Here is a 25112-nt window from a genome sequence, read left to right on the forward strand (position 1 = left end):
TCAGCCCTTAGCTGTCTGGGTGCTGTAAGACGGGATAAGATAAAATCGCCAAAGGGAAGTGTTCTCACAGAAAGCCCAGGTGCTCCAGGTTAGGTAGAAACTATCCGTGGAGGGACGGCTCTGTTCATCTGTATCAGAGCCGGCTGGCAGGAGAGGGGAGAGGACCTGGCAGAGTGTGCCATCCGTACACTCGATCTTTGTAGAAGACTATGAGGAAAAGTATTCTGTTGAGTTTTCTGTATCAGTTGTTCAAAGTTTGGTTCGTTTTCTTTTTGTTGTTTTTGAGACAGGAACTCTCTCTATATATATATATATAGAGAGAGAGAGAGAGAGACTTGAAATAGCTCTATAGACCAGGCTAGCCTCTGACTTACAGAGATTCCCGTGCCTCTGCCTCTCCAGTGTCAGGATCAAAGATGCACATATATATCATATGTTATTTATATACTATTATTAGTAGGTGTTGGAGTCTACAGCACCAGTAAGTGACAGAGCTGGGCTGATACCCACGTCAGCTGACTTTATACTGTATTTCCGTTTTATAGCTAGGCTTTTTGATCAGTTTAAAAAAAATCCTAAACCACAGAGAAAATCCAGATTGATAAAACAGGTTAATAGGTTTTAAGGTTTTAAAGTTTCACTCAGATGTTAAGACTGTAAACTACTTGTTCTGGGCACCTGGGATAAACAGGTGAAGGATGCAGGGGTTTCTTCTCAGGGATGCTTGTCTCTGAGGAGGGACTTTGAGGAAGACGGTGTGAGCACCTGTCCCGTGAAGTGCGTGTCTGTGTAATCTTTGGTTTTCTCTTTTGTGCCCTCTGCATGCGTCCACAGACAGTGCTTAGTGTTGCCCATTCTTGATTAGCGAAAACAATGCCAGGCCGTATTTGGTTTCATTCACAAAATGACTGTCTGGCAGATATAAATCCGCGTCATTCATATTTAGCTGTTCAGTGACGGGGGGGGTCCTCTTCTGTATATGTGTTTGTCTTACTGGTTGATGAATAAAACACTGATTGGCCAGTAGCCAGGAAGTATAGGCGGGGCTAGGAGACCAAGGGAAGTGTGGAGGGGTGGGAGGGAGGAGGCAGGAGAGAGCCGCCAATAGAGATGCTGTGTAGCTACCAGGAAGATAGGACGGCAGTTCTCCAGTAAGATAAACCACGTAGAATGCATAGAGTCGTAGTTATGGGAGACAGCACTAAACCAATAAGAGTCCTGAGCCATTTAGCCAAACAGTTTTCTAATTAATAAAAGTCTGTGTATTTATTGGGGCCTGAAGGGCGGGGGACCAGGCAGAACAGAAACTTTTCGTCTACAATTCAATATTCTAAATGTGCTACAATGTATTTCCCTCTGTTATAAATAGTATTTTGTTAAAGGTTTTAATAGGTCATGAATAAAAGTACTTTTAGGTCTTTATGTAGTTGTAAGGTACTCATATATATATTCCAGATTTATTAGGTATTGACAAAAACTTCTCTAGCAAACACCTGTTCTTACAGTTTGGTGAGTGAGCATTCATGTCCTGTAAATTATGGCAACTCTTAGGAAGTGCTGGAGAATGTTTTTACACTGTGACTCTCATAATCCTGTTCTGTCTAATAATACTGTCGCTGTGTGTCACAGTGGGGCTGGAATGCTTCCTGTTGAGGCTGTTACTGTCTGCTGCTGTACCATCTTGGAAGCTAAGTAACCTTGGCATGTTCAAACTGAGACGGGTGACTGTCGGTATCAAACCCCAAATAACAACTGCATTATTACACCACTGACGCTACCCTGTGAAATAGAATGAGTACCTAGAACTACCTTAGCTAAGCAGCGGTGGTGCACACCTTTAATCCCAGCACTCAGGAGGCAGAGGCAGGCACATCTCTGTGAGTATGAGGCTAGCCTCGTCTACAGAGTTGAGTTCCAGGACAGCCAGGGCTACACAGAGGAATCCTGTTTCAAAAAACAAAATAAATAAAGAACTATCTCTTTGGCACATTAAATCATAATTCTTATCAAGAGCTAAAATTCAAGGTAAATCTTGATGTCTTTCAGATTGTCAAATCGGAACATCATACACAAGCCCGTGGAATGGACTTTAATCGCTGTGGTGCTGCTGACATTGTAAGTGCTCACTCAGACTCCATCTCTAAGTGAACAGTTGTGTCAGGACAGTCCCTGATCTGCACACTGCCTTGGAGAATGTCGTTTCCTTATTTTGAGACAGTGTAATTGTTTCTTTGTGTCTCTACCATCTTAAGAAAACCTAGTAGTTGTCTTAACTATTATTTGTCTTTTATTAGAGAACATCCCGTATGCAAGGTTTATACAATAGTCCTTACATTTCAGTTAATGTCTGCTCTCCTAAGACTGGATGAGTGCCATTGTTTTATATCTGTGTTTTTGCATGTGTTTAGTTTTTTGGCATACCTTGTCTTCAATAGTAGTGGATAAGTTTTATTTTGTAAATGTACATTTTAGAATCTAACAGGTTGAAAGGAGCTAAATACTACCCAAGTATATTTAATATTCATCTTTTAAGAAACCACTGGTGGTTTCTAGGCTGTTTACAAAAGGTTTAGAGGCATTTATTGGATATGGTGGTTTTTAGCATGAATTGGAAGACCTTTTGAAATCATTCATTACTGCTGCTGCGTGTGGGTTTGGTCATTGACTCCTGTATTCACCTCTGCATCACTGTTGCTTCTGAGTGTGTATTAAGTGTTGAAGCCCACAGGCAATTGAGAATTTAGGGATGCTCACAGTTCACCTCAGGGCGTCTCCAGCTCCGCTCTTTCTTTTTTAAATTAGAAACAAGGTTGTTTCACATGTCAGTCCCAGCTCCCTCTCCCTCTCCTCCTCCCATACCTCCCATTATCCCCCAAGCCCCCAACCCAATCCCCACTCCGTTCCCCAGGGAGGGTGAAGCCCTCCATGGGCGATATCCAGAGTGTCATTTTGTTCAGGGCAGAGCCTAGGCCCTCCCCCAAGAGTTCAGGCTGGGAGAGCATCCCATATTGTGGGATGGGCACCCAAACTTTTGTATGCCAGGGATAAATACTGAACTACTACCCAAGGCCCCATAGATTGCCTAGGCCTCCTCACTGACACCCACATTCAGGGGGTCTGGATCAGTCCCACGCTGGATTCCCAGCCATCAGTCTGGGGTCCAAGAGCTCCCCCTGTTCAGGTCAGCTGTTTCTGTGGGCTAAACAAGCCCAGTCTTCACCCCTTTGCTCATCACTCCTCCATCTCTGTCACTGAGTTCCAGGAGTTCAGTTCAGTGTTTAGCTGTGGGTGTCTGCCTCTGCTTCCATCAATCACTGAATGAAGGTTCTAGGATGGCATACAAGGAAGTAGTCAAACTCATTATTAGGGAGGGGCATTTAAGGTAGTGTCTCTACTGTTGCTTAGTTTGCCAGTTGGTGTCATCCTTGTAGATCTCTGGAAATCTCACTAGTGCCAGATCTCTCCTCAAACCTATAATGACTCTATTATGGTGTTTCTCATCCTGCTCTCCTCTATTCTTCCCCTGACTCAGCCTTCCTGCTCCCCCATGTCCTGTTCTCCCCCTCTCTTTTTCCTGGCTCCCTCTCACCTCCCCCCCCATGCGCCCAATCTGCTCAGGAGATCTTGCCTCATTCCCCTTCTCTGGGGTGCCATGCATATCTACCTGTTTCCCAGACTCTGTGGCAGTGGAATTGTAGGCTGTTCCGTGTCTAAAATCCATATGTGAGTGAGTACATATCATGTTTGTCTTTTTGTATCTGGGTTAATTACCTCACTCAGGATGGTTTCTTCTAGTAAATTTCAAGATTCCATTTTTTTTTTCTGCTGACTAATACTCCATTGTGTAAATGTACCACATTTTCTCTATCCACTCTTCAGTTGAGGGGCATCTAGGTTGCTTCCAGCTTCTGGCTATTACAAATAATGCTGCTGTGAACATAGTGGAACAGACATCTTTGTTGTATGAATGTGCATCTTTTGGGTTTATGCCCAAGAGTGGAATTACTGGGTCTTGAAGTAGACTGATTCCCATTTTCCTGAGGAATCTCCATACTCTCTTTCTTTGCCATGACTTTGGTCTGACATGTGCTTTCCCTGTCCCCAGGTGTGTGGGAAGGATTAGGTTGGCTTCAGTGAGCCAGAATCTGTGTCACCCAACCAGATACAACTCACATGATTCATTAAATCAGAACACAGAAAATAACTTTACTTGAATGCTCTGATATAAATTTTTAATCAACCCTAAGAACAAATCTTTTGTTATTTCTACTATTCAGTGTTCCGGTTGAATTGGCAGTTCATGACAAATATCTTATTAATTTTTAAAAGGTTTTTCTACTTTATTAAATGTATAAATATTTTGGTCACTGACAGAAAATATCAGTAACTGTGCTTACTCACAGTATCATATGCCTAGTAATAAATGCTCATAGACAACTGTCTTATCTGTACTTTTGTAACTTATTATGCCAAGAGGGAAGCAGTGTTTGACTTAGAGACATGAGCAGGAATCTGCAACTGAAGATATACTAGACCCTATAATTTTGTATTGAACTACTGCCACATCTCCAAAATGTTTAGCAAGGAATAAGGTGAAATATGAGAAACACAATAAAATCTACTATTAACCTTCATATAATTATTCCGTGTATAAACAAAGCTCTGGGCTGCAAAGCTGCTTCAGTCAGCAAAATGCCTGTTGAGCAAGCAAAGGGACCTGAGTTTAGATCCCAGCACCCATGGAGAAGCCAGGTGTGGCAGCATCTGTCCCTCCAACATGTGGGTGTGGCGGGGGGAGACAAGCAGACCCGAAAGCTCACTGATGAACCAGCTTACCTGAATTGATGAGCTCCAGGTTGTCTCAAAAAATAAAAGTGGAGAGCAATTAAGAAAGGCAGCCAAATCAGCCTTTGACTGCTACATACATGTATGCACATGCTCACCAGCACAAACATGTACATACATCCAAAAAAGTTATACACAAAAATATTTTAAAACCTAAAAACTTTTTGTTTTGGTTTTGGTTTTTTTGAGACAGGATTTCCCTGTGTAGCTTTGGAACCTGTCCTGGAACTTACTCTGTAGACCAGGCTGGTCTTGAACTCACAGAGATCAGCCTGCCTCTGCCTCCCGAGTGTTGGGATTAAAGGCATGCATCACCAACGCCCAACATTTTTAAAGAAACCTGTGTTTGATTTTAATATAGGCACCATGTGACAGAAAAATTATTGATACTGTTAGCTAGTTCTTTTTTGCACCATTTGACCTCTGGGTTTGGGTGGAACAACCCTTGTTGGGTGTAACAATCACTGGATTCGGTTGTACCCTTTTTATGTAAAAGTTTCCCACGTGCAATCTTAAAATTATGGCTGTAAGCATTACTTTGTGTCCTTCGTAAGCCCTAATCCCTACAGCTTGATCCAACCTCTCCCTTAGTCATTGATCTTCTTGATGTGTAAACGGCTTAATCTTTCAAGAACCAGTTCTTTGGCTTTTTCTGGGCTCACTGGTTTCACCTTCTTCCCTATAGCTTCAGACACTTTCTAATGAAGATAGCATTGCCCTTGAGGAAAGAGTAGAGACGGGGGTCAGTGTTGTACGATGGAAAGTGCAGAGAACTCAGACATTCAACGATATCCCCGCCCAGAGAAAAGGGGAAAAGCACACACACCTGGGGTGACCTTTCCTGCCGGCTTTTTAGCTTATTGCCATTCACTTTAGAAACCTTCACAGCCTTTTTCAGCTTTCCAAGGCAGGTTGCTTAGAGCTCGGAGGCATTTCTGAAATGCATATCCAAAACCAAACATAATTCTGTAAAGCAGCTATAGTCACTGAAAGAGAGGGTGTATGTGAGGTAGCACACAGCCTGACTTTGGCCCCCAGATCCCACAGCTTGTTAGGAGAGAACAGATCCCTGCAGGCTCTCCTCTGGCCCCCACACACGTGCTGTGGCATGTGTGCACCTGTACTCGTGCTACGCACGAAATAAATACGTGAATACTTTTAAAGCTACTGTGTCTAGCTATCCTGTATAGTAAGATATTTACGGTTTTGTATAACAAATAGTATAGCAGGATACTGTAATTCTTTGACTATTAAAGTTTTATTACTAATATTCATTGAATGCGCGAAAGCTGCTTTTAGAATTGTACACTTCTGTGGCGTTCTTATAGGGCAGGGCATGCCCGTTTGACACATACGCTAGTCCAGAAAAACAGAAAATGCCAAGTCTTAAATTTTCACACTGATGCTCAAGGAAGTAATATATTTCTATAGAAAACCATCCTCCCTGGTGATTTCCTCTGTACTTCACAGAACTGAGAAGAATTTGGGGCCATAACATGTAATATATCAATGTAAGTGTTTGATTTTTTCCTTTTTTTTTAATTTAAATTAGAAACAAGCTTGTTTTACATGTCAATCCCAGTTCCCTCTCCCTCCCCTCCTCCCCTGCCCCCCACCAGCCCCCTATCCCATCCCATTTCTGCTCCCCAGGGAGGGTGAGGCCTTCCATGGGGGATCTTCAAAGTCTGTCACATCATTTGCAGCAGGGCCTAGACCTGACCCCATGTGTGTAGACCTAGAGAGTGTCCCTCTGTGTACAATGGGCTCCCAAAGTCCATTCGTGTACTACGGATAAATACTGATCCACTACCAGAGGCCCCATAGATTAACCAGACCTCCAAACTGACACCCACGTTCAGGGGGTTTGACTTTTATATCAGCATGGTCTCAGGGAGACGTTCGTGCTGCTGGAGTTAGCACAGTTGCTAAGATGTGTGTGCCTTTGAAAGCACGTTGCGGCTTGCTCTCAAGTAACTACAATTTTTCCTAATTTTATGGGACTTAAGAGCTATCGTGACTGCAACAGTCTGATTTTGCGATATATATATATATTACTGAAATATATATATAATATATTCTGTGCAGCTGGCGAGAGCACACAGAGCCCCTAAAGCAGATTAAGCAGTGTGCGTTCATCTCACGTGGATGAGTCACCACACTGTAGTGTCTGCATTTTTACTTACTGTGTGTTAAAGATTCTCAAGAACTCACAAGACAGAAAAACAAATGCTGATAAAATTGATGAACCTGTTTTTCCCAAGAACTTACTGAAAATGCAATAAAATAACTAAGTAATTATTGATATTTGTCACCTGAGCCCTTAGTTGAACCCAAGCAAACTTTATTCTCACATTAGATTCTGTCCAGGAAAGACCTATATATTGGAATAATACAGCTTGGATTGGATTTTCCCAAATAGATATACACAAATAAGATACCAGTCTTTGATTATGTCTTTTAACAAAAAAAAGTGTATAAATTCGCGTTTCTGCATTTTAGAACCTGTAATTTTATTAGGTAAAACCTTTTAATGTATTTATACCATTTTGTTTATCAATCAAATTAGGAAACACAGTCTGCATCAAACTGCGTCTACCAGCAATCAACTCCTGACACGTCCCTTTCCTCATGGTCCGTCTTACCCAGAGCAGAGGCGTGACGATCCTCTTCCATGCTCGTTATGCTGCGAGTCTGGAAGACGACCTGGTCCCCTCCCTCCACTGCCCACCACGCCTTTGCTCTCTCTCCCTTGGCCTTAGCTTTGCTCAGACTGGACCATTGTCATTAAATTCTAGTTTATAACACAAAGTAGGACTGAGCCAACGCTGGTGAAGAATCTAGAAGGTCCCAGCCGAAACCGGCAGCCAAAGAAAAGGCATCAACAGCAGATTAACTGACTGAGTTCAGGCTAACCTGTGCCGGGCGTGGGGACCGAGTTCCCTCAATAGAAAGTTTGTCAGGTGCCTTGAAACTTCTGCTCACTGTAGGAGATGGGTACTCTCTCTGCACTCAGGATAAGAGAGAGGGTGGCCGCTGCTCATGTAACGTAGACACGGCTGTTCCTAAGATGCCCTGAGTGTTCTCTAATGGAAAGCTTTCAAGACCGTCTCCAGAAGCACCTGCTTTCATTTTATTTATCTGAACTGGCTGTTTCCAGTGAACTGTAGCCTGTTTGTAGTCAGAGACCATTCAATAGTTTATTCCCTCTAAAAGCTTTGAGTATTCCCATCGTTCAGGGAGCAGCATGTAAGTCCTGGGAAATGGTATTTTAAACAAGCTCAAGTTGACCATGATCCCTAAACGAAAGCCATCACCAGGACACGGCAGTCACTTCTAGGAGTCATCACAGACGGCTCACTCTGGAGAGCTGCTCCCCTGGGGCTGCCGGGCATGAATGCAAAGGTGTGACCCAAGCCTCTCACCCTCTCCAACTGTCTTTAGTCACTTAGTTCCCATAAAAATCTGAGCAAACCTCGCAGGAAGAGAGGTGGTTCATTAGAGATGTGCTGGTTTGTAGAAGTGTTCCTGAACCCCAGGTCTCCCACACATCTCCAAGTCAGGTCTGGTATTTGAGACCTTATTTGAAGACTGTTGGAAATATTATTATATACTTTATAGTTACAGAATTTTGTAGCTGATTTTTCTTGAGATAAAGTTGGTACGTGAAATTCCCATTTTAATATATACATAGTTCTAGATTTTAGTATATTTACTACATTATACAATGGGCAGTACTGTCTAATAACAGAACAGTTTTGTCACCCCCAAAAAGAAATCTCAAGTGAGGTCAGCCTTGATTTCTCCTTCTGACAACCACTTATTATTCCTATGGAATAACCACTTATCTATTTACCTAACCTGAATATTTCCAATCAGTGAAATCATGTAAGACACGGCTGTGTCTGGCTCCTTTCATTTAACATGTTTTTAAAGGTTTTGTCCATGTAATAGCATGTAACAGTACTTTTTGTGTGTGACCACACCCTGTGGTGTGGATAGACTACACTCGCTTGCTCAGTTGTCGGGTGATAGTTATTTCCGTTGCTTCTGCTCTGGGGCTACTTTGTACGGTGGTGCCGTAAATATCCATATGCATGTTCTTGTGTGAACGTGTGTTCAGCTGTCAGTTGTATACGTAGTGTACATTGTAGTTGGATTGGTAGATTATGTCTAACCTTTGGAGGAACTGCTTTCAGCAGCAGCTGCCCCGTCCCACACCGTCACCAAAAGTGTGTAGGCAGGCACTCCAGAGACTGAGCCTCAAGAGTTCTCATCCTTGCAGCCAGTCAATTGCGGGTGCTCAGCTGTGCCGCGCCCCACAGCCTTGTCCCCAGCAGGTGACACTGTTCAGGGAGATTAAGGACGCTTTTGTGGTGGCGGCTCACCGAAAGGAGGGCAGAGAGACCCTTCCCAGCCCCCGAGCTCTGCCGCCCTGCCATGTTCTCCCAACCGTAATGGAACAAGCCCTCCAAAACTGTGAGGGAAACAAGTGATTCCTCCATTGTCCTGTCAGGTATTTTTGTAGCAGCTGTGTAGGAGTAACACAGAGCACTGACACCCAGAAGCAGGGTTGCTGCGATGTGGTTCCTAAACTCTCTAAACTGGTTTGCAGAAAGCTTGGAAAGGATTGTGAAGCAGGTTAGAGGGCTGGAGAGATGGCTCAGCCGTTAAAGGCTAGGCTCACAACCAAAAATAAACAACTGTGGTGTCATTCTTAAGGCCAGAATGCCCACAGGAATGTGAACAGTAGAAGCCAGACTCAAAGGTTTCAGAAGGGAATTGGACTAGAGGCCATGCATATTAAACGCCTTGAAAAGGATTTGTCTGCATTTGCATTGAGTCTGTATCCTGGGGCTGAACTGAAAAATAACAGACTAATGTAGTGGGAAAAACATTTTTAAGACAACAGGACATTCAAGATGTGGCACAGTTATTGGTGACTGCTTATGGCCAAGCTTAGCGGTAAGAATGAGGAGCAAGAAGCTTGCAAACTAAAGGATTTCAAAGAAATAGTTTAGTCTGAGAAGGAGTGAGGTAGAAGTTTTTAAAGAGATTAACTCCATTAAAAGGAAGCCAAGCACTCAGTCAAGACAGAAGCAGTGCCTTTGGGACATCTTGGGAATTATGCAAACCCCACTGGCAGGTGCCGGGGTATAAATTTCCCTTAGGAGAGAGCCACCAGGTACCATTTTTGGGCAGAGTCAGGTAGGGAAGTGTTTCCCCAAGTCCAGCCATGCTGCCACTAAGGCTGCAGCATTCGTCATTCAGAAGGACCTGGCTGCTGCTGGAGCTCATGGCAGACCTTCCTGCTGGTGCCCGTGGCATCTAGGATGCAGGAATTCTGAGGATCTGCATATTCCCATTGAGTTTTCAAAGGAAGGCTTGGGAAACCAAGCTAGGTGTAACCTGCCAAGATTCTCAACAGGAAACCCCTAAGAGTAGCCCGGGAAACAAGGATGACGCCTCAGACACAGTGGAGACCAGGGGTCCTTCAGCTACCAAGGTTGTGCTCTTGCTCCTGTGTCCCCTTGGCTGTCCGTCAGATAACACACCCTAGTGTAGAGGACAGGCCATGCTGATCAGAGAATCACACAAGATGCCATCAGGGCAAGGGCAGGCAGTAACCAAGGGGCCCATTGTTTGGGTGGGCTCCATACTATTTCCTGACATCTCTGCAGCAGGCAGCTCTCCTGGGGCCTTTTCCTGTGTGGGCAACTGACAAGTTTACTCTTGTCTTTGTTCTTTACCAGGAATCCTCTTCAGTAGTAACCTTAGGCATTTGGGGGGCTTTAGATGGCCTGTATCCACTAAGGGACAGAGGTCAAACTCAGGTGCCATTATTTTAGTATCCAAGCAGATTTTCAAAAATTAAAGAAATGAATCTATAAAACTAGTTTTATTTTACCGGGCGAAAACAGCCTTTCTCTAACAGGCCGCACCAAACCCTTGCTCCTCAGCCCTGTCTTTTGTCTGATCTGTAGCTGCCCTTCCATTTGGTGTTAAAACGTTATGAAGGGTCAGACCGTCCCTCTTTCTGTATCCATCATTGCTTTCTCTTGCAAAGTTAGTGTGTTCCCAAGACATACGAGGTAGGACTTGAACCTGGTTTCTCTTGAAGGGCCCATCCTCAGTGACTTTAGACCCTGCTCTCCTGTAACAGCATCCTGCCAGGAAGACTCTGGATGGCTGTTGTGGTCTATACCCAACAAGTCATTAGAGGGGACTGGCCAGGCCTCGTGGAGCTCACAGCACCTCATGGCATGCCCCGGACGCTGGACACAGGGCTTTAGCGTTTCATGTTTGCCCCTGCTGGATTTTAGTCTCGTTTCGGCCCCATTCTTCCATCCTGAATACCGTTTCGCTTATGGAATGAGAAATCATCTGTGCTGTTGTATGTTGGATGTGTGTAACATTTTTTTATTCTTGGGGGACTCACAATTAAGAGAATGCCTTTAGCCTCAAAAGATACTTTAAACTTGGACTTTTGAACAGTGTTGTAATTGTTGAGATATTGAGGACTCTTGAAGGAAGGCCAAATGCATTTTGCATTATGAAGTGGTCCTGAGCCTTTGGGATCAGGAAATTGAATGTTACTGTTTGAACATGCAGTATCCCCACGGGCTCCCGTAGTGTATACCGGGTCTCTAGCTGCTGTTGCAGTTTTGGAAGCTTTAGGAAGTGGATCCTCACCAGAGGAAGTAGGACATGGGAGTGCATTCTTGGGAGTGTCTTGTCTCTTAGTGTGTATGTGTCTGACTTTCTGTACCTCTCTTTGTTGGGATAACCACTCAGGAAAGATGCTGTGTTCACCCTTGTGCAATGGACTGAAACAGTAAGCACAGCAAGCACCCTCCCTTCAGTATTCCGTCAGGTGTGAGCTCAGCAAACGGCCCTCCCTTCTGTATTATATCAGGTGTGAGCTCAGCAAACGGCCCTCCCTTCTGTATTATATCAGGTGTGAGCTCAGCAAACGGCCCTCCCTTCAGTATTCCGTCAGGTGTGAGCTCAGCAAACGGCCCTCCCTTCCGTATTATATCAGGTGTGAGCTCAGCAAATGGCCCTCCCTTCTGTATTCCACCAAGTGGGAACACAGCAAGCGGCTCTCTGTTCAGTATTCCGTCGGAGTTTTGGACAGTTGTGCAGAATAACAATTTCTCCAAAGATGAAATATCCCTACTCTAGTTCATTATTAGACTTGCATGGATTTTTTTAATGGCAATTTCTTATCTCCTAGGAATACCCATGAGAGAAAAAAAGGAATAGTGTTCAATTTAATGTCATGTAAATAATATGTAGACAATAGTAAATAGTTACATTTACTTTGGTTTCCTTAGAATACATAAAATTCCTTTTGTCTTGGTTAATTTGTTTGCCTATACAATCCTAGGTTTATTTTTCTTACTATGTTTATTAGTGCTTTCAACATTGTGAAATTTAACTATTTTCCTATTTACTGAGGACTGAGCAAAAGTGAGATTCTTTGTATATTTCCATATTAATTGCTGAGAGTTTATACAGGAAATACATATTTTTAGGTAGGTATGTAGGTACGCACGCACACAAAAGACAGAGATTTTGCTTTTTGTGAGATAGGGGCTTAATTAACTCTAGCTCAGGCTAGCAAGAACCATCTGTGTCCCCCCCAAGCTGGCTTTGAACTTACAGCAGCCTCTTTCCCACTCCTCCCAAAGTTCTGGGTTAACAGTATGGGCCACTATATACACACACACAGACACACACACAGACACACACACACACACACACACACCCTAACCCCAACACACACACACACACCCTAACCCCAACTCTCCTACCTAAGAGGAAGGTATTTCAGTTAAAAATATAAGTACCACAAATTGGTTCTGATGAGTTAAAAAATGTTTTTAAGAAGGACACAAAGTTAGTAGGTAGAGAAATAGGGGGCTGGAGAGATGGCTCAGAGGTTAAAAACACTGGCTTTTCTTCCAGGGGTCCTGAGTTCAATTCCCAGCAACCTCTGGTGGTTCACAACCATCTGTAATGAGATCTGGTGCCCTCTTCTGGCCTGCAGGGATACATACAGGCAGAACACTGTATTCATAACAAATAAATAAACCTTTAAAGAAAGAAAGATAGGGAGGTGGGTCTGGGAAGAGTTGGGGGGGCGGCAGTGTTAGTTAACTTTTCTATTGCTGTGATAAAACACCACGATCAGAACAACTTATAAAAGGAAGGGTTTTTTTTGGGTGTCCAGTTCCAGCAGGTTGGAGTCCATCATGGCAGCAGGTAGCAGACACATGAAGCGAAGCAGAGAGGTAATTGGGAATGGTGTGTGATTTTGAAACCTCAGAGACTGCTCCCAGGGAGGTACTTCCTCCAGGAAGGCCATACTCACCAAACAAACCCAAATACCACCAACTGGGAACCAATTATTCAAAGATCTGGGCTTCGGGGAACTCTCATTCAAGCCACCCCTCTCTGGGTAGAGTTTTGTACACGCATTTTTATCACATGCACGCCCGGCCCCCAACTCTCCCCACCTCCCTACTTCCCTCCCTACCAACTTTGTGTCCTTTTAAAAAACATTTAAACTCATCAGAACCAATTTGTGGCACTTGGAGTTTTAACTGAAGTGCCTTCCTCTTAGCCAGCAGGGAGGCATGTGGAAATTAATACAGGGGCATGCTCGTGTCACGGTGTGCAGAAAGACAGGGAAACTTCTGGGAGTCACTCCTCACTTCCCCTTGTGTGAAGCTGGACTTCTCTTGTTTCTGCCTTGGGCTGCGATCTCTAACTAGCTGACCTCAGGCTTGGGGGGCCACAGTTCTCCTGTCTCTGCAGCCACCTCGAGTAGGGGTGCTGGGATCACAGGTGCGCACTGCTACACCCCACGTTGTCACAAGGGTTCTGGGGACCCGGCTCAGGACGTCAGGCTTCACTACTGCCACTCAGGTATTTCCTTAGCCCCCAGACTCAGATACTTTCTTTTAAAAAAAATAGCACTTTAGAAAAATTTCTAATCAAAGCCTACTCTACGAAGGTTCTTCCTTAGAATCCCTACATCTCTAGCGATTTTATAACTTAGTCTCTTTCTCATCCACAACTCACTGAGAGTCCCAAACCTGCTGCCACAATTAATACATGATAAAAATGACCAGTTGTGTGAAGCCCGTGTTCTCTCCCTGGCACCACGAAAACAAAAACAGAAGAGCAAACCAAGATTCCTCAGCAAAACAGAACTAAGATGGGTTCACTGGATCCAGGCACCAGCAGCGTCCGGGGTGGCAGTAGTTAGTCGCTGCTGCCCTGACCAATCACAGCCTCAGCTTCAGCAGCCAGTCCCCTATTTCCCTAACTCTGCCGCCACCGTCTGCATATCTGGCCAAGCACCCGTCCCAGAAAAGAGGAGTGTGGTAACCACTGTGTGGGTGCCCTGCTTGGTTCCAATTTGTCACACAGCCAGCGTTGGGAAGGAGGGCGCATTGCCCGGGAGCAGGAATTGGGAAGAAAAGCTGTCTAGTGTTCACCTCCAGCTGCTTTATAGACCTCACAAACAGGATTTAGATATAAAGTTTTAAAGTTACTCCACCCCAGCCCCTTAAACAAACACATGTATAATATATCACTCCACAGTGATTTACAAAGGACTTGTTTCTTTTGAATTAGAAATATCAGCGGACAGCATCCCTGCTTCCTTATTAATAGGTAATCCTAAAGCCTTAAACGCAAACATCGTCAGGGCATGAGCCATCTGTCAGAAGAAAAACATTTTATTTTATTTGGCTGCCATGGTCCTCTATAATCAAAGTTTTTATCTCCGTTTTCCAGATAATAGCTCTGAAGTGGAAAGCCCATGATGGCATGCTTTCTTACCTGCCCTCTCTGATCTCCTGGAACACTGTCTCATAACTAGCCTTACATACCTGTTAGTTTCTTTAATTTGGTGACTTTATCTTCTTACCCAAGGTAAAGTTTTGTGTACATTTTGGGTTTTAAGATAATCTCACTCTGGGGCCCAGGCTGCATTCTGACCACAGCTGGCAACCTTCCTCCTTGCCTCAGTCTCCCAGGTATAGGATTACAGGAGCTCACCGACATCCAGTTTACCTAAGACAGAATTAACAGAATTTTAATTGACATAATTAGCTTTTAGTAAAGTCTTATTTCATTAAATGTAATTCCATTGCCCTAAAGACAGAACTTGTACAAGAGCCTCTGGAAGCCCTCAACTCAGCTTTGAACAAATGGCGTCCCCTCATTGGGTGTTGTTTGGTTCACTGGAAATGTGAGGGCTTAGACTGAATGTAGGTTTTTGTTGAGGCGGCCTTGTTTCTGATGAGACAGAGTCTCACTCAGCTACAGGTGCACACCCTGGCATCCAGCTGAAAACTAGGAGAGAGAGAGAGTTAGGGGTGAGCTGAGTTCTGTGGGTGGTGGTGGGGCTCACTAGAGTAACGCCATACTTTAAGAAGATGGCCGACATGTCCAAGAGACTGGAAATGTCCCCAAAGGTATAGTTACCCATCTTTCCCCTTCATCGCTTAGCTGCCTCCTTTCCCATTCTCTCCCCCACATTTCTGTCTCTGGCTTGAAGTCACTGTTACTTGGTAAAGGCTTACTCATCCTCTTAATTTCAAACATGAAAACTAGGGCTGGTGGAGTCAAATGTTGGTCTTGGATGCACAAAGCTGGGTTTGGGTTTAGTACACACACACACACACACACACACACACACACATACACAAACACACACACACACACACACACACCACATTAAATTTAAAAATATGATAAACTGTATTTCTGCTTCCTAACACTATTTTACTCTTATCATTTCTTCAGTGATTCCAATTCATTCTCCTTCTACTCCAGACCTGTGATTTGCCCTAAGGAAAATTAAGGAAGCAATCTCAAGTTTGGCCTATGCAACTGTTTGTATTTAAACCTAGTAACTTTTCTTCATTCTTAGGATTTTTACCACCCATGCTCTTCTGTTTTCCATGGCCTACAAATCAATTTTCATGTAGCTCACCTCTCCCCCTCAAAAGCATATATGTAAACATAAGTCTGTAAAAATAAGAAACTTTATACTTATTTAAATATACATGTGTTTGGACAACATGTAAATAGCACTAAATTATGGAAAAAGTCTACAGTCAGTGCACTGAATATGAAACTGTGTTCTTACAAAAATAAAACCTCCACTCTGTGGAGTTGCCATGTGGGTTGCTAATCTCATCTCCTGGTGCCCCCACCGACTGTAACTCAGGGAATGGCCCTTTAATAAACCAAATCAGTAAACAGAACCTCCACAAATATGGCTTGGCAAAAATGTGTCCCACACCCCAACACTAAATGCACCAATAAATTATAATTTTAAAAAACTAAAGACACATCCCCATACATCTAGTTTTTAAAAATTTTTAACTATGCCATAAATTGCTGAGTAGTGGGGTATGGGGTTCCATATACTTGTGAGGATCAGGCAGCCTGCAAGAATCAGTTCTCTCCTTACACCATGTGGGTTCCAGGGATTGAACTCAGGTCATCAGGCTTAGCAGCAAACTCCTTTATAACGCTATGCCATCTCACTAACCCTGGTTGTTTTGTTTGTTATGTTCTTATGATTACAAATTAAGTGAACACAGTTGTAGAGAACTGTTTGTTTCTATACAGCCCAGACTGGCCTTGATCTTAGAGTCTACAGCCTTGGTAGATGTGACCCCACCACACCTAGACTTAATAAATTCTTTACATTCAGTGGCGTATACCAATAGTTAAAACATTCAAAGAATTGTCCAGCTCAGTTGCGGTGGCTCATGTCTGCAGTCACAGCACTTAAAAGGCAGAAGCAAGATGATTAACACAAGGGTACTTACGGAGTGTTAACAGGTCCTGATAGAAATATTCACTTTAGCACCAGAAGCTCCCTTTAACTAACTAGTTTGGTGAAATCTGTTTTATTCAGTAGTCTTGCAAATTTAAATGACGCTATAAAAAGTTATTCCTAAATATAGAGTGCTTGCCAGATTTTTCCTTGGATCACTTTAAAATCTGTTTTATGTATTATGGAGACTTAACACTTCATCTAGTTAACAGTAAAATCTTGCTGTTCTTGGAGCTGAAATACAAACACCCCATTCTTTTCCTCTTTATTTATGTTCACAGAGTTCTAGAGCATATAAGAGTCAAAGGGAGGAGCAAGGCTTAGAATTCTTTGGTTTTCTCTCTTCTGTTAAGTGCAAGTTTGGGAGTTAGGTGCTGCCATTTTGGAGTAGCTCGTGTGTTCTGTGCTATAAAAGATCAAATACATATTGCTTCATACTGGAAATGCGTGTGTGCGTGCACAAACAATATTTTTATACTAAAAGGTAGAGTAGGAGAGATTTAACAGTAACAGTTTTAGAAAGAGACTTAGGTTAATTTTGTTAAGGGAATGGGGGAGGAACCATTAAAAATAAGTAATTTGAAGCTGAGAGCAGGGGACACGCGCGCACACACGCACGCACACACACACACACACACGGTGGAGCATAGTGTCAAAGGACATACAAAGAAACGGGATCATGGACATAGGCGGAGAGGGTAGCTTGAGCGGGAGAGCAATAGCAGCTGTTCTAGTCAGGTAGAAAGTAGTGAAGGGCAGTGTGGTGGTTGCATAGTTTGTAAACAGGAGAGAGAGATTTTTTAAAGGACACCTTTGTTTTTCAGTGGAGTCTGGATGAGATGTAGTAACTGTGATCCTCAAAATCCAGAAAAGGAGCTGACCACAAACACCAGAGGATCAGCATATGTTATCTTGACAAGGCCAGAGATCATGGGTTTGTAGTGCTATCAGCCAGAGTTCCTTCCTCCCAACCCTCACTCCTAAACCCTACCCTAGGAGTTCACAGTCACCCTGTGGTGTGGGAAGAAAACAGTAGTGATCTTGGATTGCAGTCTTGCTGAGTAGGATAGCTAAGATAAGGTGACAAAGATTTAGACAGTAATAGCAAGAGATTGGGTCCAGAAAGAGACCAAGGGCCTGGGGAGACGGCTCCATGGGTAAATGCATTTCTGTGTAAGCATCAGGACCTGAGTTTGAATCTCTAACACCCATGTAAGAAGCTGGATTTAAAATGTATCTGTAATGCCAGTGTTACTACAAGGTTTTGACAGGTGGGGACGGAATTCCTAGAAGCTCACAGGCCAGCATTGTGAGAAAACAAAGAGACACTGTCTCAAAACAAGATGGAAGTAAGGACCAACACTGGGATTGTTCATAGACCTCTACATGAACACTGCGTGTACACACACACACACAAAGAAGTTACAGCAAATATGTTTGGGGCAGAGTTACTCCAGAAACACAATTGGTCTTTTCAGTCAAGTATTCATATGCCTTCATTGTAAAGGGAAGCTTTTTCCTTGTGGAGAAGCTTTCCCACCAGCCTGGTCCTAGAGCCGCATCAGTCCCAAATAAACACACAGGAGGCTATATTAATTATGAAGCTGTTGGCCTTGCTTGTTTCTTACTGGCTAGCTCTGGCATAAGTAATTACCCCATAATTGGTAATCTAAGTATTTCTCTTACCGGAGAATAGTTCCGGGCTTCCTACCCCATGCTTTATTGACATAAGACTTCCCAACACCTCATTCCAAACCCTGTCTCCTGCACCAATGTCTCTCCCAGAGTACAGATTTGAGTCCTTTTTTGATCATCTCTACCGAATGTCCTTTGGGCACGTCAGATTCAAAATTGAAATCCAACATATCCTCCCTTTCGATGACCCCTGTTTCTCTTGTGTCTTCCTGATTACCAAGCATTGAAAACTGACTTGTCAGCCAGGCACAGTGGTCAAGTCTAGAACTAGTGAGGCTGCAGAAGAATTGCTAAGAGTTCAAAGTCAGCCCTGGCTGCAGTGAGATCTTATCTGAAAAGCTTGGGCAGGAGGGTGCTCTTTTCTCTTGCTATGATGGCTATTCTTGACCAACAATTTGACTACATCTGGAATTAACCAAAACCCAACACCTGTGAAGGATTTTCTTAATTAAATCATTTGAAGTGTGAAGACCCACCCTTTTTTTGTGTGTTGTGAGACAGGTTTCTCTGTGTAGCCCTGGCTGTCCTGAAACTCACTCTGTAGACCAGGCTGGCCTTAAACTCAGAGATCCACCTGCCTCTGCCTCCCCAGGTCTCAGATAAAAGGTGTGTGTGCCACTAACTCCCGGCTGGGAAGACCCACTTTTAATCTGGATCTTTTGAGGTGGACAGACCCACCTTTAATCTGGGCCATGCCTTCTGCCTGCAGCCTATACAAAGACATGGAAGAAGGACGTTCTTGTATTTTACCTGCTTGCTCTCACTCTCTCCAGCAACTCCAGTAATCACTGGCATTGGAGCCTACTTCTTTGGGATTCTGAAGTACACTCAAGACCAGATGAGGCATCCAGCCTCATGGACTGAACAATTACTGAGTTCTTGGACCTTCTGTTGGTAGACAGCTATTATTGGACTAGCTGAACTAACCTGTAAGCCATTCCAATAAATCCCCTAGGTAGATAGGTGGTAGGTAAGTAGATAGATAGATGATGGATGGAAGGATGGATGGATGGATGATAATTTGTTTGATTCTGTAAGTTCTCTTCCTCCTGATAACCCTGACTAATACACTGGCCCTTTACTTCCCGTATCTGATTACCTTTCAGTTTTGTTTTATTTTTGAGTCAGGGAATCACTGTGCAACCCTGGTTGATACAGGAGTTGCTTTACAGACCAACCTGGCCTCAAACTCAGATGGTCACTTGCCTTTGCCTCCCAAGTGCTGGTATTAAAAGGTATGAACTACCATACCCAGCTACAGTTTGTTTTATGTGATGTTTTCTCCCTTTCCACTGTTACTAAACTACGTCAGTCTAGACTGCCTTCCTAAACAGATTACTTGTCCTGTGTCTCATCCATCCACCCAGCTGTTATATCCTCCTCACTGACGTTTAAACCCTGATTGGGATGGAGGGTTCTTTCCCTGTTATTTTTATTTATGGGTGTCTGTGTGTATGGACACATGTGTTTGAGTGCCCACTGATGCCAGAAGAAGGCATCAGGGCCCTGGGGCTGCAATAAACTGCCCAATGTGGATGCTAGGAACAGAACTCAGCATCCCTGAAAGAGCAAGAAGTACAAGCTCTTAACCACTGAACCATGTCCTGGATAGAGGAATTAAAACGGAAGGAAGGAAGGAAGGAAGGAAGGAAGGAAGGAAACAGCAGAAACAGCCTTTGTGATCATTAATACACAGCTGTAGTTACCTGCAGTGAACCCACACAAGGGCCAGCTATCAACAGTCAGACATGGACGCAGGAGGGAGTCACAGGGCTTACTCCCTTATCTCTGAACTATTGACTACTCGTAGGCTCTGGGAGAAGCGGGGAGTCACTGTCTTTAGTTGTAAACCTTGTACTGAGCCCACCAGACTCCAATAGATAAGTCCACATCCATGGTCACACAGATGGCCTGAGCTAATGAAACCCAGTGAGTCACAAAATAAAATGAATAGACAGGAACGTGAGAGGGATTGTGGGAAGGGTGTGGTTGGTAGAGTAGAGGTAGGGGGGTGGTGATGAGAGTAGACGGAATGCACTGTACACAAGTGCAGACGTTTCTAAGAACAAATTGTTTTTTCAAAAGTATCTAGTGAGTTCCCAACTCCACCCACATAACTCGTGAAGTGGCCTCATCTTCATGTGTAACGTTTCTCCATTGGGGCCATCATCATGTCCACAGACTGTCTCCTTGCAAGCATCTGGCGGTGCTGCGGCTTATGATCAAAATGATGTTCCTTATTGTATATGTCTAGCATGTCAGTGAAAGCTCTGCTCTGAAAGACCTGCAAAAAGATTTCCTTTGCTACTCGGTCTCTCTCAGAACTAGTGAATATCTAGAATATGGTAACTCTTAACCCACAACTTAAATGTGACTGCATTTAACCTGTTCATCCAATTCAGAAATGTAGGCTATGGACATACATGCCTAGAGTTCTAGTTACTCAGGCCAAGACCAGAGTAAAAACTTCATGAGCCTGTGAGTTCAGGGCCAGCCCAGGCCACACCACAAGACCCAGTTTTTAAAAATTAGGGAAACTTTGAGAGCTGGGCATTGGTGGCGCACGCCTTTAATCCCAGCACTAGGGAGGCAGAGGCAGGCCAAGCTCTGTGAGTTCGAGGCCAGCCTGGTCTACAGAGTGAGTTCCAGGACAACTTCCAAAGCAATACAGAGAAACCCTGTCTCGAAAAAAAAAAAAAAATAGGGAAACTTTGAATTGTTTCTCTGTCCTGGCTGTCCATTAGAATGACATCAGGAACTTAAATATATATATATATTTATATGTATATTTACGAGTTTTGATTCACTGGTCTTTGTAAGACCTAAACATAAGTTTTGTTTTTAATTTCTATAGGGCTACTTGTACACAGAGAATCAAGAACCAGTGTCTTAACTCCGGGTTTACCGGGGTGCTGAGTAGAGAAGGGTCCCCCCTCAGTTGTCTGAGCTGTGTCCAACAGGCTTGCTTGGGTAGAGGCACGCAGTAGAAGGGGTGGGTTAGCAGCCGGCTTGCCCGCTTTCGTTAGCGTGTTTACTTTGTAATGGCAGACCTCATGCTTTATTTGAAGAGCATACACAATAGCCTTTGGAAATCATGAGACCTGCTCAGTTCTTAAAATGAATCAGATGTGTGAGCTACTGTGGTCTCGCGGTTAGAAGTGCAGACTGTGGGGTCCTCCTGGGGCTGTTTGCTCTGTCTGTTACTGACTTACATGACCTTAAGAGAATCGCTTGGGCCTCATCTTGGAGTTAACACCTGCTGCTACTTCACAGAAAGACCAACAAGTTGTTGCATTAAAAAAAATTTTTTTTAGAAAGTTGTAAATCACTGACTCGTGTTTGGATCCCCCACAAGGGGGCCAGGTAGGGTTGGGGTGTCTGAATGTGAAACTCAGCTCTGACTCTCAGCATTTGTTTTCTTGCTGGGGGTCAGCAAAACAGAAAAATACCATGAAGTAGTTGTCACCACACATGGCCTAGCCTGTGTTATCTTACAGAAAGGGAAAGACTCTGCAGCTTGTGACTTTTTGGACTTTTAGCTCAAATCATTATTGTTTTATTGTGGGGAAGAAATCCAGAGGCTAGACAAACATTTATAACCACCCCCTGGAGTTGGACTTTCTGTCTTCTGTCCATGAAAAATGGGGTAAAGAAATTTCACGTTAAATATGAAACTTGAAGTTTGAAATTTAATGATTTGCATCCCAAAAAAGCCCTTAACTATACAGGCAGAATTCCTTTCGAAAATATATATCTTTTTTTTCATTTCTAAAAAAGACACTTTGCATAATATCTAGGGTTTGGGTTAACCCTCGACTTTCTGAAGATAGATGTCATCTTGAGCTCTTGTGTTACTAGACACAGATTGTTGATGTTTCGGGTTTCTGAGTGAGTGTAGGGTGGTAAAGACAGAGGTGTTCTGGTTTAATCCTCTGTCATTGAGTTCTGGAGGGAAGGTAAATCCTAGCTCAGTACACAGACCAGCAAGATAGACTGACACTGAGTCACACTGAGACGATGAGGTGGTGCAACCTCATAAAATAATACTACAGTTAACCCTCGAGACTTCCACCTGCACCTCTTAATGAAGTGCTTCAGGCCCAGCACGATGGTGCATGCCTGTGACCCCAGCACTCGAGAATGAGGCAAGAGACTGTGCTTCATGGTGAGACTCTATCTCATGTTAAATTTAGGTGAACCTGTGAAAAACAAAATTGTCTTGTCTATCCCAGCAGGGTTTGCTTTTTGTTTAACTCTAGTCCCATACATGGTCAGATACGTTTGTTATTTTGTTATGCTAGCCCAGGCTAGCATAAAACTTGTGGTTGTCCTCATACCCAGCCTCAAAAGCTCTGGGACTATGTCTGGGAGCCTCCACTCCAGGCTTTGTGTGTCTTAAATGTATGCCAACACTGTTAGTATTTCTCTTTGTCAGGAAATTCCCTCCTACCTCCTTCCTGGCTCTAACTTACAGAGAACAAGAGGGGAAGGGTTTGGAGTTTTTTTCTTGAAAAAGGCCAGTGTTATCTTGCAACAGTCGCTGTATCCATGGCCTTTATGCACAGTGAGCAAGGGAGTGAGTTTCCTCCCTGCAGCAGAACTCTGTATGAACTCAGTAATTTCTCAAATCTGATAGGTAAAAAAGTGTGGCTTTTTGCTTCCTGTCTCTTCCTCCACCCCTAAACCATACAGCATTGTGCTTTCTGATGACATTTACTCACACAGACCTTCTCACAGCTCTCTCTTCACTTAGAGGGAGATGTGCTATCCAGTGCCATCTTACAACAGCCTGCCTGGCCGAGCAGCATTGAGGGTGTGGTTCTAGGCGATCTCCAATGCAGGTACCCAGAGGTATTTGAGAAGTGCTAATTTGGACTGTTGCATAAATGTCTGGAGCTCCTGAGTGGAGACCCCAGTGCTTTAACATGGCGAGGTGACTGAGGCAGTAGGAGTCAGAACGGGGAAAGCCACTGAAAAAAGTCCAAGTCCAGTAATGACTTCCATTGCCCTACAGATAGGTAATATAGCACTGAATCTGTTATTTAGTTCTAATCGTTATATAAACCAAGATTTGAACTCTTTATATGGCTGTCTCTGGTAACAGGATATAAACCCAAGAACTGTAGGTGATTCCTGAGGCTTAATCGGCAGTTTTCAGAGCCCTAAATCCTTGAATATAATGCTGTATTAAAAATCCCTCAGTTGTCATGCCCAGACTTTGAAAGTCTTTCTACTGCTCATAGTCCCTGTTAACCAGATGTTGTAATAACAAATGGAGAGTGCCTGTTCCAACCTGAAGCGTGTTCTCTCCTGCATAAGATTGAACTAGACTCCCTTAATATAGATGACTGACTTAATGGAGCCCATTCTATATGGAGAGATACCTTGCCCAGCCTAGACATAAGGGTGTGGGTGGTGGAGAGGTGCCTTGGTCCTGCCCCAACGAGATGATGGGAAAGACTTAGTAGACTTCCCAGGGGAGGCCTTACCCTCTCCAAGGGGCAGATGGGGGGTGGGGTGGATGGAGAAGGAGTCGAGGATGGAACTGGGATTGGAATGTAAAAAAATAATAAAAATAAATAATTTTAATAAATAAAAGAGAGACTTGGGTCCCTTCCAGGGTGTGACAGGTCACTTCTAATGAAAAGACTGAGCTGGGAAACATAAACCTAGGATACAGAGCACAGCTGTGATCTTGCTCTTGGAAGACTGAAACAGGAGGACCGGGAGTCCCGGATTCTAAACCAGCCTGGCAACATGGCCTGTCTCAGAGCTTACATCCATCAGTTTTACCAAAGGGGGCTAAGTATTTGGTAAGATCCTGCAGGTGTACTTCAAAGAAAACTTAAAAGTGAGAGGTTTAATTTCCTAGTGTAATCTTCGTGTTCGTTGTGTTTGCAGTAATAGATTTAGACAATGTCTGTGTCTTGAGGTTCTCTATTTCACTACAGTAAGAAACTTGATTGGAATGCAGGAAAGAGCATGGGCTATAAGAAGTCCTTACAGCATCCCAGTGCTCTGGAGGCAGAGGCAGGTAGATCTGTGACTTTAAAGCCAGCGTGGGCTACAGAGTGACTTCCAGGGCAGCCTGGGCTACATAATGAGACCTTGTACTGAAAAAGGAAGGGGGAGGAGGGAGGAGAGGTCTAGACTGTGCTAGATAATGGTAGAATAGAGCGTTTGTGTAGAATAAGTGAAGTCCTATGCTTAACCTCCAAACCCACAAAAACAAGAGTATCTGTGCACCCTCGAATGTCAGGAGAGGACATCAGAACCCTGGAACTAGACTCACAAATGAATCTGTGAATCATCATGTGGGTGCTAGGAACCAAACCTGGGTCCTCTACAAGAAGGAGTGCTTTTAACCACCGAGCCATCTAGCTAGCACCCAAAAGAGTATTTTTTAAAAAAGTGTTTAAAAACAAAAGAAAAAAACTTACAATTTTAGTACAGTGGTAGTTAGTCATATGTGTTCTGTAGCCCCAGCTCAATTGTAGAGGCCAGAGAATGACTTGTCTGGAAGTTTGGGTCTAGCCTGAGAAACATAGTCAGTTTGTGGCTATTGTTCTAGTTGGAGCCAACTGGTTGCTTGGTTGACTGGTTCTAGGACAGGAAGTAAATTAAAAGCTGCAGATTAAGCCTGGTCAGTGACACATAACACAATTTCCTCTTGGCAGAACCATTGCTTCCGGTGTAACTGTCCTAG

The 25112-nt window shown here is 43.7% G+C and overlaps 1 protein-coding gene across 5 annotated transcripts in view; it reads left to right on the forward strand.

Moving 5' to 3' along the window:
• The window catches only part of Rpap2 (RNA polymerase II associated protein 2), a 66478-nt gene that overhangs the window by 29820 nt on the left and 11546 nt on the right, over positions 1 to 25112 (forward strand). For 4 of the 5 annotated variants that reach the window (XR_005872305.1, XR_005872304.1, XM_005077390.4 and 1 more), the window contains one exon: positions 2047 to 2115. Coding sequence is in view for 3 of the 5 variants with exons in the window: in XM_005077390.4 (XP_005077447.1) it covers positions 2047 to 2115 (69 nt within the window). In the remaining 2 variants the exon portion in view is untranslated. Of the gene's footprint in view, positions 1 to 2046; positions 2116 to 6276; positions 6357 to 25112 lie in introns of those variants that run through there. The other variant, XM_040733459.1, reaches the window with a different exon arrangement.

This window comes from Mesocricetus auratus, unplaced genomic scaffold (assembly GCF_017639785.1).
Source record: "Mesocricetus auratus isolate SY011 unplaced genomic scaffold, BCM_Maur_2.0 Super-Scaffold_100031, whole genome shotgun sequence".
NCBI lineage: Eukaryota > Metazoa > Chordata > Mammalia > Rodentia > Cricetidae > Mesocricetus > Mesocricetus auratus.